The sequence below is a fragment of the Peromyscus californicus genome, unplaced genomic scaffold (assembly GCF_007827085.1).
Source record: "Peromyscus californicus insignis strain IS unplaced genomic scaffold, ASM782708v3 Scaffold_7__1_contigs__length_154581171, whole genome shotgun sequence".
NCBI classification, from domain to species: domain Eukaryota; kingdom Metazoa; phylum Chordata; class Mammalia; order Rodentia; family Cricetidae; genus Peromyscus; species Peromyscus californicus.
The window spans coordinates 19,856,566-19,876,473 of NW_026294595.1; the positions used below are offsets into that span (position 1 = coordinate 19,856,566).

The window sequence follows — 19,908 nt, forward strand, 5'->3', positions numbered from 1 at the left end:
ATAATGACAGTGAGTGATGATAGCTGCACATAACAATATGCAAAAGAGTAATGACAGCTCATGTGCATGAATGTATAGGAGGGAATAAGAAATAAAACAATAGAAAAATGTCCTGAGGATAAAACACCGCCACATGAGTGCATTAAAGCACCATATCCTGACTTCTGTAGTCCACAGCCCAAGTAATTCTCATAATGGTCTAGTCTCCTTCAATATGTACAAAAACCAAGAGGCGGTCTGACTCTCACACTTGTGTCAGATCTTGTGTCTCTAGTTTCTGTTCAATTGAGTAAGGATTTTCCAACATAAGCATTCTTTCTCCTTTGGCACTATTGATTAATCCTGACTACTTCTTTCTGCATATATTACAACATTATAGAAAAGCTGTGACTTATAGCCTGCCCTTCAAAGAGAATATTGACGAAGGCATTATTATATTATTAGTATTTTTCTATTTTAAATTGTACATGCAATTATGACATTCACAATATTTTACATATGACTACATCATTATCTTTGTTTGTTCCCATTTGTCATACCGCCTAACTCACCCAAGTTAACAACTCAGTCTGAATCTCAACAATCAGAAAGTGAAATGTGTTTCCCCTGGCTATTGCTATGAACATACAACAGCCGAAGAAGAAATGGAACTGACCTATACTTAGTGGAGTGAGTCTGTACAAAAAGAATTCAGTTAGTTCCCTGTTATCAATTTCATTTAGTCAAATAACAGGAGCCTTAACCATAAAACTCAATGACTAAATAAATATTTATAGCATGATACCTTAGCAATTCTCCTTTTGATAAACATTTTAGATATTAACCTTATTTTACTGTCAAGATTAATGACAAAATGGTACCCAATGAGAGTTTGGTTTTTTTAGAAAGATATAAAATTTAAATTAATAAATGTCTGAGACCTGAGAAATGACTCAGCTGTTAAGAGCTCTTATAGCTCTTGCAAAGAACTGGGAGGTTTGGTTCCCTGAACCCAAACGGTTACATTACCTTTTGTAACTCCAGTTCCAGGAGATCTGACCCCATATTCTGTGTGCACTATGCACACAGGTTGTACACAAACATGAACGCAGACAAGAACTTAATGCACATACAATAAAATAATTTCATATAATTCTAAACATTAAATTAATAAATGTATTTTGTTTTAACAGAGTGAAATTGAAAGTGAATTTGTGTTTGTACAATTTGTCTGGTATGGGTAAGCCTTATTGTTGAAACTCATACTGATGAACATGAAAATCATTGAGAAGTCCTGGAATTGGGGATGGCCTGGGGACAGTCAGCACCAAGGATGGTTGGGGAGAGAGATGTTCATAGCATTCCACCTCAAACAGTCTTAAATTTAGCCAAATGTACACCAAGTAGCTGTTCCAGTGGCAGATGTCAGTAAAAATAGTAAGTAAGATCAAGTAGAAAAATCAATATTCAAATCCATTTTTAACTGTATATAATTGCTAATATTGCACTATGAATAATACCTGTTTAAAGTAATTTAATAATGGCATATGCATTCCAAGAGAGATGTACGTTCACCTTAGGAATTATACTGCATTGAAATATTTATTATGCAAATACATGAAACTCTCAATAAAAACAGAAGAGAGAGAGACCATAGGACATGCACCATCATGCACACTCCTTATCTCTTAACAAATGATGTCCTAAATCACTTCAGGACAACCACTCTCCCAGCCAGAAGGACATTACTAGAAGAACATTCTAACTTTGAACTTCAGATTCACGAGTCAAAGTTAACTTCTTTTCTTTATAATGCTACCCAGCAATAGGTACTCTGTTCTATTAATAGTATTACAAATCAGGTAATATAAACAATTCTTATTCCCCAACATGATTTTCACGTACATGTACCATTTGATCTCTCTATAAGTCAAGATATAAATGAGGATAATTTTACCAAAAGTTTTAACTTTATTTAATGAATAATAAGATAAATCAGATAATAAATATGATAGTGAAGACAAAAATGACTTATCTGTGAAATTTTATGGACAGAGCTGGAGTTTTAGTTATGGGGACAATGACCTTGCCCTTCTATGTGATTTTATGAATATGGATGGACAGTACTTGAGAGCCTAAATAAAAGCTAAGGGTAAAAACACAGAATGGAATGGAATATAGATGACTATTTGCATAATCTGCATGTGAAAGCATCTTACTTCTATCATCTAGATTTTACCAACAAATGTTTCTACACAGTCTATGAGCCCTTAATGTAATTCCCCTTGGCACATTGCATGAAGAAGCATAATCATGGTTTATTCCTGTAAGTCCAAAATCTTGGTAGAGATACCTTTGACAGTTCCAATTTTATTCCATTATATTTCTTGAAAATCAAATCCTTAAGGCTATAAGGCAGAGTAAATCTTATATCCAATCCAGTGAAAAATTAAAGAGAAGCTTTATTTCATCGCTTATATGTCTATTAAAAATAACGGAAATGGTCCCTGTTCAGAACTGGAGAGACAATTTAATTTACCTTTGTGATAAAATGGAAAATGATTAAAACAATATATAATTTCTTTTCAAGTCCTACCTGTCTGTACTTCAGTGGAATTCCACATACTACCTTTCCTCCTACCTGACATGAGGTTTCCTTTGATCAGTCTGAAGGAAGATGGACTACTTGAAGAGCTCCCAATGCTTTCAGAGAGGCAACAGCAGACTGGGTCAACTGTGTGTCTTTTTTTCAAGAAAATCAATGACCCAGCGGAATCAAGTAGCAGAGAATGGAATCCTTAGGTTGAGACAGGAGTCCTACAAGTTCTAGGGCTGCTTGTCCAAGGAATTGAATTCAATTCCAGCCTTAGAAACAGCAAGATCCCATTTCAAAAGAAAGAGAAAATGGAGGTGGGAAATGATGGAATTATATTATAACCTCAAAAATAAGAGAAATAATATTAAAAATGAAAATAACTCAAAAGTAGGGATGAGAATGTAATAGTGTGCACCTGACTGGTATCAGAGAAACTCAGATAAATTTTTCAATACCATAAACAAACAAACAAGAACCATAAACAACCCTCTGAGGACCTTAAGGTTAATCTGAACTATTAAATCATGTTATGATATGATGTAAGTAAGAACAGAAAGGGATGAACTCTTTACATGCACAGATACATACAATGCACACACAAGCACATGTATCCATAATACACACACCACACAAATATTCTCATACATATGCCATATACACGCATTCATTTAGTCAGAACAATCCTGTACTCCCTTGGGAACATGTAGTAAACAAAGTATGGTTAAGATGAGAAAAAGCATAGTGACAACTACTCCCTAACCCAGTCTTGCCACACTTCATATAAATAGGCTACACTGAAAAGGATTTCTATTATGAAAGAATTGATATAGTTTTTATTTACAACTGCTAGCACTACTTTGGGCTGCTCTTGCAAACTCAGCTTGTCACACTCCTGTCAAACCAATTTGAGAAGTAGGTTTTGCATGCTCGTTTATGTGCATTTACAAATTTGCTAGCAGATGTGAGTTCCTGTTCAGATTACCTCTTTTCAGCTGGTAAGAATGTCTGTGAAACATGTGGTACTTGTTAAAAGAAGTGGTTCTGTAATCATTATCTAGCTCATTTGATGACGCGCTGTAGTGGTTGTCACAGACACCATGAATTGACTTCCTCTTAACCCTCTCTGACTCTTAGATTGCACTTGTGTGCAATCTACACTTTCTAGAATATTCAGAACCTGCCACAATAGTTCGATGATGACCTCAAAACCACTTGCTCCTAAAGTTTTATGTTGCTTTGGGTTACACTTTGAGAAACTCATTCTTTAATTCTCTGGTTTATGCCCTCTAGCAATTTTGAGACCCTAACAAAACCCACCTGTGTCGTAGGAGTGTAGAGTAAATGAGTGAGTAGCCATAGAGGTTTACAGCAAGCTTCAAAAGAAAGCGAAACAAACAAACATAAATAAGCAAACAACAGAACTCTGAAGCTAAGCAATGTTCACTAGAGCCCAATATCCAGTATGAACTCATGTGTGGGCTGTTCATTAATCTGCAAAAGTGGAGCCTAGTTCCTATTATCAATTCCAGGATTTTGAGATTCACACATAGAAGGCCTGTCAAAGAAAGTTGAAGAGTGGGCTATCAGCTTCTGGGACTACACAAAGGATTGAGATGCAGACGAAGCCACCACAAAGGGCTGAATGTTAGACACAGTCTTTATTTGTGGCTGGTTTCAGTCTTACTTTCCTTGTTCTCTTATTCCTTCCTGTTGGACGGAGGAGTTTATTGAATGGGGGTATTTATTCTGTGACATTGTGCATTTGGGACTATAAAACTCATTTTGATAAGGAACTCACAGTTAAGAGAGTCACATGTATATCAGAAAAGATTTTGAACTTTTGGAAAGTGTTTTGATTGTTAAGAATATGGGGACATTTATAATAGGAGTGATTATATTTTGCATTATGAGATAACTACAAGTTATGTGGACCAGGGAAGGAATAACATAGCTTCAATGTAAAATATCCCTCCAAATTCATGTGTGTGAAGAGTCTGTCCACAGCTGACTGCACTGGAGAAAGTGGGTCATGGAGAGATGGGGTAGACAGTTACAGATTGCCTGCTTCTGACCTTGGCTCTCTGTGGCTTCCTGCCTCACTGAGGTATACCAGGCTCCAGTGTAAGCTTCTGCAGAGACACACAAAGCTCCAGCTGCCATCCCTTCCTGGCCCTGACAGATTACATCCCCATGAGCCATGAATCCAAAAGATCCTTTCTTCCCATACGTTCCCTCTATCAGGTAAAAGTACAAAGTACTTAATACAAATTATAATGCCTACTTGATAAACTGTATGATCCTCTGGAAAATACATTATTTTAATGTATAGATTAATGTATTTTATCTCTTTATTTTAAGCTATTGTTTAAGAATAATTTGTATATGTGCAATAAGTATTTAATCAGTTCCTTCTGAAGCCTTCAGAATATTTTTTTTTAACTGACTGCATTTCTGCTAGCATTCTGATCTTCTACACCTCCACCAGAATGGCTCATTAAACTGTTTATAGTATCCTGAGACTTCTCTAGTATCCCACTTGGACTTTTAGACTTTCTTCTAACAATTCATTTTTCATATCCTATGACCCACATAGTCATGCTTATCAGTGCAATGTCATCACCTGTAAGCACTAATTTTCTTTAACAGTTACTTTTTCTTGTCACTGTGACCAAATACACAACAGAATAAATTTAATGGAGAAGTTCCTTTTGGTTAATAGTTTAAGGGAATATAGTTAGCTTGTTGGGGAAAGCATGGTACCAGGTATTTAGTCCATGGCAGCAGGAGCTCACGGTTTAGGTCATTCTACCTCAGTGGATCAGGAAGCTGGGACAGATTTAGCCTTGAGCAAGGCCATGCTAAATTCCTACACCACCTATTTAAGTTTCCTCAATCTCTAAATATTGCACCAACCAGCAGGAGACCTAATATCCTAATACATGATGCTGTGAGATACTTCACATTCAAACCATAAAATCATTAAAACAATAAGGACAAATAAAGCAAGAACAAAATTAAAATAATTGTTGTACATAAGAGATGTGTTCACAGATTCAAAACACAATTAACAAGTTTTCGATATGAAGAGTTCTATGTGCATTGTTCACTAATGTATTATCATGTTTGAGAGGTTATTTCATGCTTATCACACTCTCGGGAGACTATCAGCCAGAATGCCAATTGATTAATTTGTCACTAGATATTCCAAAGCTGGAACAATACAGCATAAACCATCTCTAAAAATAAAATTGATATGGCAATGTGGGTTGGGGAATTTTCAAAAGGCTTTACTCCAGAAGAAGTTTACAGGCAGTTTATTAATTGGTGGTTGCTAAGGGAAGGAAAAGCAGTCTACTTCAGGGAGGAGCCCCTGATGAATCATCCAAGTCTCAAGATGTCAGCTCTGAACTCACATAAGCAAGACAAAAAGAACTTGTGTGTGTGTGTGTGTGTGTGTGTGTGTGTGTGTGTGTGTGTGTGTGTGTGTGTGTTTATATATAAAAATCATGAAGAATAATATGCCACGGATTTGAAAAGGAGTCAGGGGACATACAGGAGGAACTGAGTGAAGGAGAGGGGAATTATGTAATGCAGCACTCATATATGAAGTTCTGAAACACCATTTCTAAATTTTTAAAAACATAAAATGAAAGCAGTCAAACTTGTACAGGACTAAAATGTAAGATTTCTAAGTTTTATGAGGAACTTAGAGAAATAATAGTGTTTCCCTATAAAATCCTACATTTTGACACCTGATTAACTTATGAATGAGTACAAAATACAATGCTATACTACACAACAATGCCATCATTTTGCTGTCCTCTTGTCCAGAAGTTCTGCTGCTGTGGAATCTTCTAACACTTAACTAAAACCTGCTCAATACCCACTACATGTCTAAATTAGCTCCAGACTGTATTATGTGCTATTCTCTACTACAAAACATACTTCAGACACAGTCATTTCCTAAATCAGTTTCAAAGTATTCAAATCTTGATCACAGTTTTGATTACTCTAGATACCTACAAAGGTACTGGCTTCAACATTCTGAACTATGGTCTTTGAAACCTCTGTGCAAAATGTGAATGCTGAATTATTCAGAAAGAAAGGCAGGAAAGCATTACTTACAGAAATTTCATAAATGCCCATGTATGTACACATTTCATGGAATTATCCACAAATGTGGTAGTGGTGGAGAAGTCGATGATAGAATCAAACTCTAAAGGTGCTGCAAGGCCTTTAAAACATTATTTTCATACTCTGTCCATGGAAATAGGTAAGCTAATGGAGGACTTTTACCTTTCTTTCGGCTGTTCCAAATCAAACCCCCAGTCTCATACCTAGATCTGCAACTGAAAAAAATCCCAGAGCCAGAAGGTTTTAGTACAGAATTCTACCATACTTTCAAAGAAGAGATAATGCCAATATTCCTCAAAGTATTCCACAAAATAGAAGCAGAAGGAACATTGCCTAGTTCATTTTATGAGGCCACAGTTACCCTAATACCCAAACCACATAAAGACTTGTCAAAGAAAGAGAATCAAAGACCAATTTACCTTATGAACATAGATACAAAAATACTCAATAATAAAATACTTGAAAACTGAAACCAAATATATCAAAAGGATCATTTACCATTACCAAGTAAGCTTCAACCCTGAGATACAGAGATGGTTCAGTATATGAAAATAAATAAATATAATCCATCATATAAACAAACCAAAAGACAAAAATTACATGATAATCTCATTAGATGCAGGAAAGTCCTTTGCCCCTTTGACAAAATCCAACACCTCTTCATGAATAAGTCCTGGAGAGATTAGGGATACAAGGGACATATCTCAAATTATAAAGGTTATTTACAGCAAGCACATAGGAAACATCAAATTAAATGGAGAGAAATCAAAGCAATTCCACTAAAATGGATGTACTGGGAGAGTCTGGAATGGGAGGACCAAGTGAGGAGGGGAGAGGGTATAGTACGTAGTGGGAGAGCGTATGGGAAAAGACAGCTAAAATTAAGGTTCATTTGAGGAGTAGTATGAAAACCACATACAGTAGAAATTTCCTAAAACACATACATATATGAAGGCAATCTAAATAAAATTGCCAAATATTGGGGGATGCAAAGTCTCAACTGGCCTGTCTTGTTACTAAATGAAGTTTCCAGTACCAGGTATGGGTTAAATGTAGTTGAGTTGGCCAAAGGGCCTTCACAGGAATCCTCAAATATCCCATGCTGCTGCCAACACTATAGGTTGCTCTCCGCCAACTGACAGCAAGACCCTCCACCAGCTGACAGCAAAGCCCACTTATTAAAGGTAACACCTACAACTAATTGAATATGGAGATGTAGAGCTGGTGGCTACATAAAGCCTTCAGCTTAGTGTTTCAGTGTCTTTGGTATGGGAAGGAACTCTGCATGCTGTCAAAGGAGAAATGTGAACAACAAACCAGCCAAACACTCTTGATCTGAAGTGGTGTATTGCCTGCAGGGCAATGGAGTCACTTGTGAAAGTAATCAATTGATAACTGATCTGACTTAAGGCCCACTCCACAAGAAGAAACCCATAACTGATACTGCTTGAGTTACCAAGGACCTGAGATATCCCAGGCACCTAGGGAAGAGCCAAATAATCCTGATTTAAAAGAAAAGAAAAAATATATAATGATGGAGTATATCCTAATGATATTCTGCTATACTCATAGATCAGTGCCTTGTTCAACCATCAGGCTTGCAAATGTCTGCACCAGGTCCTCTGTGTTGATGTTAAGACTTCCAGTTCATTTGTTTTGGTGGCTGTAGAATTCCCACAATCCCTGAGTGTGGGAATGAATAGGTCTCTGACTCTCGTGCCTTCTCTTGGGCTCTTTTCCTTCTGTTGGCTTGAATTGTCTAACTTCTACGTGATAGTTTCTTTTTTTTATAGTATTATTTTTTTTTGTTGTATTTTAAAAAAATGAATGAATGGAGGAATGAATGAAAACCTAGTGATGAGGGTAAAAGTTTACAGCTAAGCTGTATTTTTTACCTTCTGGAGGAGGGAAAATCAATGTTCTCCAATGGAATGACACTGGAGATACAAACCACTCCAGGGAAGATCTCAAGTTCAGAGGTAGTTGACCAACAAATGATGGACTCCACAGTTATTTTTTGTGCTTTTACTTGTTTGAAAACTGTTTTTTTTGTTTTTTGTTTTTAGGGTTTGTTTTTTTTTCTTTTTTTTTTTTAGTTATTTTTTGGTGTTGATGTATTTTGTTTCCTAGGTTTTGTGTGTTTTATTATTGAATTGGGCTTTTGTTTGTTTTTGAGAAAGAATTTGAAGTTGGGTGGATAGAGAGAAGAGGAGGATCTGGAAGGACTTAAGGAAAGGAAAGAATATGATTAAATTATATTTAAATTTAAAATTATTTTAAATAATAAAATAAAATAATAAAAAATTGAAAAAATACGGACTTCTAGATAACCTGGCAACAATTTTAAAGCATTTGATAGATAAATCATTCTCTTGAAGAAAAAAAATATAATCTACAGAAATCATCTAACAGTTTTCAAGAATTTTGTCATTTAAGAATTTATTTTATAAAGAAATCAAGAAATTAGATATCAAAATGCCCAACAGTCCAATTAAGAAATGGGCTATAGAACTAAACAGAGAATTCTCAACAGAGGAAACTCAAATGGCTGAAAGACATTTAAGGAATTGCTCAACATCCCTAATCATCAGGGAAATGCAAATCAAAATAACTCTGAGATACCACTTTACACCTGTCAGAATGGCTAAGATCAAAAACACTGAAGACACCTTATGCTGGAGAGGATGTGGAGCTAGGGGAACTCTCCTCCACTGCTGGTGGGAATGCAAGCTTGTATAACCACTTTGGAAATCAATATGGTGTTTTCTTAGAAAATTGGGAATCAATCTCCCCCAAGATCCAGCTATAACATTCCTGGGCATATACCCAAGGAATGCTCAATCATACCACAAAGACACATGCTCAACTATGTTCATAGCGGCATTATTCATAATAGCCAGAACCTGGAAACAATCTAGATGCCACTCAACTGAAGAATGGACTAAGAAAATGTGGTACATATACACAATGGAATACTACTCAGCAGAGAAAAACAATGACATCATGAAGTTTGCAGGCAAATGGATGGATCTAGAAAAAATCATCCTGAGTGAGGTAACCCAGACTCAGAAAGACAAACATGGTATGTACTCACTCATAGCAGGATACTAGATGTAAAACAAAGATGACTAGACTGCTACTCACAAGTCCAGGGAGGCTACCTAGAAAACAGGACCCCAAGAAAGACACAGGGATCACCCAATGACAGAGAAATGGATGAGATCTACATGAACAACCTGGACATGAGTGGGGGTAGTGAAGGGCAAGGGTCGAGGGAATGAGAGCTTAGGGGAGTGAGAGATCCCAGCTGGATCAAGAACAGAGAGGGAGAACAAGGAATAGGAGACCATGATAAATGAAGACCACGTGAGAATAGGAAGAAGCAAAGTGCTAGAGAGGTCCACAGAAATCTACAAAGATACCTCCACAATATACTACTGGTAATGGTCGAGAGACAGCCTGAACTGACCTACTCTGGTGATAGGATGGCCAAATCCCCTAATTGTCATGCTAGAAACCTCATCCAATGACTGAGGGAACTGGATGCAGAGATCCATGGCCAGGCCCCAGGTGGAGCTCCAGGAGTCCAATTGGCGAGAAAGAGGAGGGTATGTATGAGTGAGAATTATTGAGACCAAGGTTGGAAAAAGCACAGGGACAAATAGCCAAACGAATGGAAACACATGAACTATGAACCAGTAGCTGAGGAGCCCCCAACTGGATCAGGCCCTCTGGATCATTGAGATAGTTGATTAGCTTGATCTGTTTGGGAGGCATCTGGGTAGTGGGACCAGGACCTGTCCTCAGTGCATGTGCTGGCTGTTTGGAACCTGGGGCTTATACAGGGACACTTGGCTCAGGCTGGGAGGAGGGGACTGGACCTGCCTGGACTGAATCTACCAAGTTGAACTCAATCCTCAGGGGAGTCTTTGCCATGGAGGAGATGGGAATGGGGGGTGGGCTGGGGGGAAGGTGGTGGTGGGGGCTGGAGGGGGGAGAACAAGGGAATCTGTGGCTGATATGTAAAATTAAATTAAATTATAAAATAAAAAAACAAAAAAAGAATTTATTTACATTTTTGTTAATGTTTATTTATTTTTCAAGTTCCCTTGTGATGCTATAAATGAATTATGTATATTGCAAATATTTGACCCTGCAGATAACCTAAAGCAGAGTTATTTAGGACATTAATATATGCAGTATATAAATATATTACACCACATTATACATATTCTCTATAAACACCATATATACAGCCTTTGGTAATAGTGGGAATTCTAGAAATTGAACTGAGGACCAGCAAAGGGCATGGCAGGAAGGGGAGGGTAAAGAGCAGGGAATACAGTCATAGTACATGATGGATTTGAACAACACTCATTGTGAAACCCAATGCTTATTAAAAAGCTTATGAAACAACAGATGTATGAATCTAGATGAAAAAATTAGTAATTGGAATTTAACAGACTTATACAGCATCAAGTACAATTTGAATGTGTGTGCATTTTTGTATTTTGTGTCCAAAATAGCTTAGCAAATGCAGAGAAAAACTGACTATAAACATTGAAGTCTGGCGTGTCCTCAGTTTCTGGTTCTTCAAGTTGCTTGCTTGCTGACAAATAGCAGTGAGATAGTCACAATCTATTTTTTTTTTTGTCTTTTTTTTTGAGACAGGGTTTCTCTGTGTAGTTTTGGTGCCTGTCCTGGATCTTGTTCTGTAGACCAGGCTGGCCTCAAACTCACAGAGATCTGCCTGGCTCTGCTTCTTGAGTGCTAGGATTAAAGGCACGCGCCACCACCGACCGGCGATAGTCACAATCTTTATGCCTGACAACCACAGAGGTGATCCATCAGGAAGGATAAATGTACAGAAAAGCAGAGTGTGAACACGTTTTGTTTTGCTTTCGTTTACTTTCCTTTCTATCTAGGCACCTAGGAAGACCTTCCATGGCTCTGTACCAAATGCTACCCAGGATGAGTCAAAGTCAGTTTTTCTAATATTATTGTAAAAGTTAAAGAAGATAGTGCAAATATATTATCAAGAAAAGTATCTTAAAATTCTCTGGAAATACGTTCTCAAATCAGCATCTTTGGCCAGTTTAAAAGAAAAATCCCAGTAACGGTCTATTCTCCTCCCTGACACACCAAATCCCTGCACGAATGCAGTGTGTTAGTTAGCTTTAAACACATACCAATGGTAATTCTTGTCTCAGACAAAAACAAATTTACTTTTAATGATTCTATGTAAATGTGCTAAATAGAAAATAAAAAACTTAAAAATATCAAGTGCTTAATATATCATGTATTTCCTCACTAAAGAGAAGTTTATCAATGGACAATGTGGGAATAGAGCTGTAACACTCCTGCACAAGATGCTCTCTGGCCAGGAAAATAAAAAAGTACTTATTTGACCCTACTCATGTAAAAATTACTCACAAGATAGTCTAATAAAAAACATTCTAAATTCTGAAAAGATAAAAGCCAAACATCTTCTGGGAATTGCCTGAGGGAAGACATGAACAACCAAAGAGAAAATACTGTTTTTGAAAAATCCTATGAGCATATATGAAAGGATGGTCATCACCGGCATTTCCCCAAGTCTCTTTTACTAGAAGTTCCTGGATCTCTTAACATGTTCCACCAGAATGTTAGATTCTGAACTAATTGTTACATGCATTTCATCTCTGATGAAGAAGAAAAGCATAAATTCCAGCTTTAGCATAGGCTGCTAAACTGGAATATGCTCAGAAAGAATATGATGTCATAAAGAATAAAATGAAAGATTAAACTTCATCAGAGGAATGCAAGCCCTCCTCCCCTGTACAACACAGGATTTGCGTGGGATAGAGAAGCAGGGCAGGGCACCTGCCCACAGAGAAGGCAGAAGGTAAAGCCTTGTTTGACCTCGTAAGAGAAAGGAGAGGCTACTATATTATTTTGTTTTAAATGATAAGATATCATAATCAGTTCAACAGAATTTTAAAGAACAAAACAGACACTCAAGTCTCTATTGGAATTAACTACTTCATTAGTAACAGTGTGAAAGCAAATTGAAACAATTTAATATGGCTTGGTGGTACACACCTTTAGTCCCAACTACTCATAAGGTGTGTGTGTGTGTGTGTGTGTGTGTGTGTGTGTGTGTGTGTGTGTGTGTGTGTGTGTGATTGAGATATAGCTTAGTGGTAGAAAACATGTATTTTAAGATGTTGGATCCATCTCTCAGTACAATCAACAGTACCAATATCTGGTGATTGCAAATGAACAAAATAGGGTAGTTGGCAAACTTTTTCCCTAAGGATTATGGATCAGAATTACAGAAAAAGAATTATGATAAAGACAAAAATCAGCTGTTAAAACCAAAGAAAAATCCATCCGAGATCTGATTTACTAGGTGTAGACAGATCTTCAAATGGAAGAAGAGCTAAATTTTGCTACGAAAATGGGCTTAGAGAGAAGATAAAAGCAGCGTGGAGCTAATTCAGAAGCCGAAGTCCAGGAAGCACCGGCAAGACAGTCTTTAGCTAGGCATTCTGCTGGACTGGAGCTCAGACCAAGAATGGATCCTGAGAAAAAGCCAAGTCCATGCTAGGACAGGCCAAGAGACTGGGAGAGTATTCAGAATATTTGAGAATCACATATAACAATGGAATGAAAGTATCTATGATAATATATCTTTAACAATAAGATAAATTAAAACTCTCCCTTCCTACTACATTCACTTCTGAACATAGTATCTGATGGGATCACTAGCTTGTTTGATTTTGGTATCTGTTCCTACCAGAGTACTCTCTAAAAAAAGTTTTAGAAAATAATTAGCTGCCACAAATGTGTTTTGTTAAAACACTTTGTTGAAATCAAGTTTATTTGGAAATTAGTTAATTATAAAAAATCTTCCAAGTCTATGCTTTAGAGAATAAAATGTTAAATATGAAACATAAGGTATCATAAAAAGAAAAAATAACATTCAGTAAAAGTGTACTCTATCATTTTCTCCAGTGTTCCTTAATTAATATGATTTCTTAAGCACATTATTTTCTGCTCTTTTCATTATTCTACAATATTGTTTTAAGTGTGTTCTAAGTGTTAAGAGGAAACACTCTTATGGGAACTACACAAGAAGCAAATGTAGGAATTTTTAAACAACACAAGTCTTTGTAAGTCATTATTTCCATGTCTTTTCCAACCTTCAAAGATGTTGACTTTCTGAAACTAGTATTAGGAGTCTAATCATTTGGTCTGTTAGTATGGAAGATTAAGATGCAGACCGAAAGACATATTTGGAAAAGCTATGAAATCTAATTTAAATCCAAGCTAGCGGTCTATACTTTCTATATGGTATTATCCAACTTCCTAAATTCTCAATCTGTAAAAAGTTGTATAAACAAAGATTCCCATTCCACAGATAACATTTTAGAGTGATCAATAAAATGTTAATATCTGTATTTGTGATACATTCATTTTTTTGTAGCATAAAAAGAAACAAACCAGAAAACAAACATGGGGTGTAGATTCCTAAGTCTGTTTTAATTTTATGTAACACTTTTATGTTCTCAGTTAAAAATTTATCTATTATAAGCCAGAAAGGACCTATCTCTCCTGTTAAATTGAAGATGAGTTGTATATGCAAAGATTAAATCTGTAATGACTTGAAAGCTATAGCAGTGCCCACCACAGTCATACAAGTTTGCAGCACAAGTCATTTTGATCTATGTTGGTTGATTCTTTTCTTTACACAGAACCCTTCTAAATAAATTCTTAAAAGTGTTTTCTAAAAAGAAAGTGTTCTAAATAAGTTCAAATAAAAGGCACCTAAAAAATAATGGTTGAAAAAATTGCAAAAACAATCTCTGGAAGAATCAATGGTGGCATACATTTAACCAGACTTCCACCAGTTCATTATTTTAACTTATATGGTGTGACAGAGATTTTACATAATTATACATGCATGGAATATTCAAACTTTATTATCAACTCACGAATTGTCATGGTAAATGAGGAATACATAATATTTGATGGCAGCTGTGTTATGACAAGCTGCTAAAATGCACAACTTACAATCATGAGACAGGCCAGCTAACCTTGCCCACATTTCTGTTCACCCTATCATTACATGACTTCTTCAAACTGAAACACTTCTTTAAAATTAAAAGTGACTCTCTAATTACATGACTTAAACTGAACTTCATAAAAAATTACTTATAATAAATAAAATAATTAGAGTGCGCTTCTTTTGTTCAGTTCAAAATTAATATGCTAGTCAGTATTTCATGAATGGCCTAACAAAAGTAATCTTCATTTGGGTAGATATTTTGATTTATTTAATAAATCAAATATAGTAAGTTACAAAGGCATGTTTACCATTATGATGTGCAATTCTTTTATGTTCCTTGGGTCTATAAAACAATGTTTTAGTTGATAGTTATCAAATAAGAGATCAATATGTTTAGGAAATGTTAAATGTAGGGAAAAGAGTGCTGATGTAAGGTTGGGGGCAACCTTGCATGGCTATGAAATCTCCTGGTTATTTGACTACTCTTTATGCTATTTCTGGAGACAAATACATTGGTATTAAATGTAGTTATCAAAATATGGCAAAAAGCTAGTTCCTTGGTTCAAATTCAGTTCCTGTCTGAATCCATGTGTGAAATATGCTTGGAATTCCATTTTTGTTGTTGGCTGTCCAAATCATTGTTTTTCAGCAGCAAATTGAATTTATTTCCCCCTAGATTTTTCTTCCTGAATGCATATATTTTTATTTATGTTTTATGAGGTCACCATTTTCTGTAGATGATAAAATAACTGGATTAATTTTAAAATTCTCATGCAAGGCAATCCTGGCATATGTAAATACATTTTACACCCATGTGGAATTTGGGGAAGAGATACAGTGTATGGACTGTGTATATTTGTGTAACCACATGACTTCAGTTTGTAGGACTATTCACAAAGAGAAGAGTGATTATTAGTCAAGAAAAGTCAAAATCAAAAATCAATAATCAATTTTTAATAAATAAAAAATACTGATTTGCTTTAATTAAATTCAACACAGATATTTTCTACCTATTGGCATAAACCTAATAGTTTTCAATGCACTTGAAATAAATACTACAGCCAATTAACTGACAATTATCAAATTAAGTTTCTTGTTTTCTGCTTTTATTGAAATTCTATTTTTGCAGTCACATTGTGAACTATATCTCAGTGAAAAATGTCAATTATAAGCAAGATGACCCTCCAGGCATCACTAAAGAAATATTACAGGAAACACTGCAATTTGTACTTATGGACAAAGAGCTACTGAACCTGTATTTGTGTACTTGTGAGCACATGCAAGCATATACCCTGTACACTCAGATTCACATATGCAGCACTTCAAGCTAGGATAGGTAGAGACATAAGAATTCTATGTGTTTGTCTGTAAAGGAAATTATTGAAGGGTCATGAACAAAATTGAAAGACTTACTGTGGAAGGATTGAAGAATGTTAATTATTCTTCGATCTGTTAATCTTCCTGATTTTGTCATCTGGCCACATTTGAGTTGATTTGAAGATTCCCTTGATTCAATCCAGCAAATCATTTCTTCATTATAAATAAAATCTAGAGTATGAATTTCATTTCTGTTGTCTGTGCTTAGAGTTGTCATTTTACTTCCATTAATGTAGAAGACCTCAATTGTTTCAGGACTTGCAATCAGTAGCATTGGTGGTCTATCTGTAGGTTCTGAAATAAAATACAGAACACATGTGTTAAGGAAGAGGTGACTGATTTCGTCTCCCTCCCCCCAGTGGTGCATTATCAACTAAAAGTTACTCTTGTACTTGTAAAATATCACTGGAATAGAAAGAATGCTTACATGAAACCCTTTTCAATAAATTATACACATGCCTCACTGCATGAGTCATTTCACTCTCTGGGAAAATGTACTTGTCTGAGCACTTGCTTCCATTATTCCCTAAGTCATAATGTGTGGTCTTAATGTGAAAGCAATCTTGTTTACTTTCATTAACGGTAAATAAAGGAAGTGCTTTGCTATGTGAGTTTTGTTTTGTTTTTAGCAACAACGATGTATCTGGATGACCCCATGATATAGTTTCTGAACTTCTCTTGTTAGCAAGGGCATGCATTTGGAAGTGAATATAAAAGGTCAGAAATAGACTCTCTGGAGTGGAACACAGAAAACTCAGGCTCCTAGCAACTTGAATTTGTAACCTTGACCTCTGTGGTTCCAGACTGACCAAAGAGCCAAACAATCAATTCTAGATGCAAAACAAACTTGTTCAAGACCATGCTTTTAGGCAATACAGTTTTGGTGATGATAGGATTGATGTGCTTTTGATGGACATACTGAAATTGTCCAGACTTGTAATGACATTCAAAGGTAGTAATAAACTCCATATGAAAACTAGCGTTTCCAGAGCTTGGTTACATGACCACACTAGTTTTGTTAGTTAAGGCATAGAGAATACAGAATTTTCATTTCAGCTCTTTTGTGAGCCCTAGGCAATGTATTACTAAATCTTTTTTGTTCTGATGTCAAATCCATGAGAAAGTGAATACCCAGCTTAACATTAGCCTTGACCACCACATCCTGCATCAAGCTGCCAGCATCTATCTCCTGACTTATTCCAGTGGCCTTTCAGCTGCTTTCCCTCCTATTTGTGCCTCTGCTTACTGTGTTCCATCACGCCAGCCATAGTTATGCCAGCAAAACACAGTGTAGATAATACCAATTTCTGTTTGGTCCCCACAAAGCTCACTCCACACAAAACAAAATCATGACCAGAAACAGGTCTTGAGAGCTTTCCTGAGATGTCTTCTTATTATATCTTTTCCCTCATGTCCCCATTACTATTGTTCTTTGTCATCATGTTCTAGAAAGGTCATTCTGTGGTGTTCCTTGTATAAGTAAGGGAGACTGCATGACACAGACCCCTTCCTTGAATAGCATTTATTTCTTACACATTGGCTGGCTCTCTTACTTCATTATGGCAACTATTTAGAAGTCATTTTTCTGAGTAGGATTTTTGTTACATCTTGAAAAGTTGCAAGTATCCTCCTCCGTTCCTTTTCATAAAATGCTTCTTTTTTTATCACTCCTGCAGGATATGTATTTTCCTATTTACTTATTTATGTGCTTTACTTGTTCCCTTTCTAGCATCCAGGAAGAAGGCTGAATAATACAGTGCTCAGATAAACAAACATAATGGAATTTTTATACTGTATGATACTTTAGAAACATTCTGTGAATCTTAAAAGGAAACATATAGAACATATAAGTACATTTTAGTTTATGAAAGGAATCTAGAAAAATACTGAATATTAAAACAGTCACAAACACTAAGTAATCATTCTGAGCAATGTGAAGTATGAAAAATATGCTTCCATCATATGTTAATCCATGCAATTATACAAATCTAAACTTCCAATCAGTATTATTTAGTGGTCCTCATTATTAACGGTGATCATAGGGAAATCAGGTCCTCCAGGTAGAAGTTCTCTCTCATGAAGCTTGTGTCCTTTCTCACAGTGTTAGAAAGATCAAGCCCAGAATTCAGTCCAATGCATTTCATGAGTACTGATATCCTTTTTCCTAAGAAACTACCTCTGTAAAGCCATAGACTTAGTTTTATATTTGAAAAGACTCTAAACATTGACATAATGAAATTAAAAAAAAAACATTGCAAAGGAAATAACAAAATGCCCAGCAACACTATAAAACTAAATAGCCCAACACAGACTATATGAAATGCTTGAGTATAAACCAACATATAGGAAGCCTCAAAATGCCGAGATAATTTCTACAACAAAGAAATCTCCCAGGAACCTAAGGCAAGTGGTACAGCATGTGTCTTTAGTATAACCCTGTCTACAGAACCTATATGAGCCCTGTTAGTCATTGGGTTTCTCTGAAAATCTTATAATTCAACATTGAGACTATGTTACACTTGCCCTTGACGTTCAGAATCCTGTAAAGTTGTTCTTTAATACTCTTGGATTGATTCTTTTCTATGTGACCTTGGAATCAGAGAAACCTGTAAGATTACAGATTCAGAGTTTAGAGAGTCTGAGATGTCCTTATTACCAGATTTACAAAGATATGCTCACAGTAATGTCAGTGCTTATTGTCTTCCTGTGACATTTGAAATGAACTTAGAGAATTTGCCTCACACTCAAAATGAGCTTGTCTGGAAAGCTTCTTTACCGCAAAGATTTATGCAAATCTTAGGTTTTGACAGTCTCTTCTTAGCTAGCTGGAAATGTGAAGGAAAGATGAGAGTCCCCTGAGGTTTGTCAATATAGGAACACTTATTTGACATATATACTTAATTTTTGTAGCTGATTTTTAAATTAACCAGGAGACTGATTATTTTAATTAAAAATGCATATCACAAATTATAAAACGTTTTTCCAAGATAATAGAAAACACCAAAAAGACAGTGAAATGGTTTGAATAGTTTGGTCTTAAAAATACAAATGGCATACTGGAGGAAGGATACTTAGAATGTTAATTATGAAATGCTTTATATATCTGTATATCCTGCTAACTATTAACTGCCTCCTTTGGACAGATGAATATAATATCTGGCATATGAGAAATACCCCTGAAATACAGGAATGCTGAATATCAGTGGGATCTAAGGATAGAACTCAGGTTGACTTAATGACATAAGCCAGTACTGACCTGTAAAGACTACTACATGTGTCTGCTTGCACTTTCCCTGATCTCCAAAGCTAACTGAAGAGCTTCACTAATGAAGATGAAAGGCTGCCCAGAATAATGGGATGCTATTACTCTGTGTCATTCTTAGAGTCAATTGAAAGTTTTCTCAAAGGAGCAGTAGGAAAACACTTTTGATGAATTCCATCACAGAGATACCCAAATCAAACTTTAGTGAGATGTAATAAACATTAACCTTTCACACAGAGGAGATTGAAACTCAAGAAAGCACCAGTCATCAACACTCCTCCTTAGAGAAGGAAGTCAGATTGATTCAGCCTCTGCACTGGACTGTCAAACACTTTCAGGAAAGTAATGCCACCAAAGTAGAAAGGAAATGGGGTTGGACTGGGAGCCTGGCTCAGGAGCAGAACAGTTTGAAAGCATTGTTGACACTCTGAGTCTGACCTCCAGCACTGCCTTCTGCCCCACAAAAGCGAAAATATATGGTGATAGTTTTTCCTTCCTAAAGTAAATTAA

General features: G+C 36.0%; 1 protein-coding gene across 5 annotated transcripts in view; it reads right to left on the reverse strand.

The window, feature by feature from the left end:
- Lrp1b (LDL receptor related protein 1B) overlaps positions 1-19,908 on the reverse strand; it is a 1,950,932-nt gene that overhangs the window by 1,040,892 nt on the left and 890,132 nt on the right. For all 5 annotated transcript variants that reach the window (XM_052726598.1, XM_052726596.1, XM_052726595.1 and 2 more), the window contains exon 6: positions 16,173-16,430. In XM_052726598.1, the coding sequence (XP_052582558.1) occupies positions 16,173-16,430 (258 nt within the window). The remainder of the gene's footprint in view (positions 1-16,172; positions 16,431-19,908) is intronic.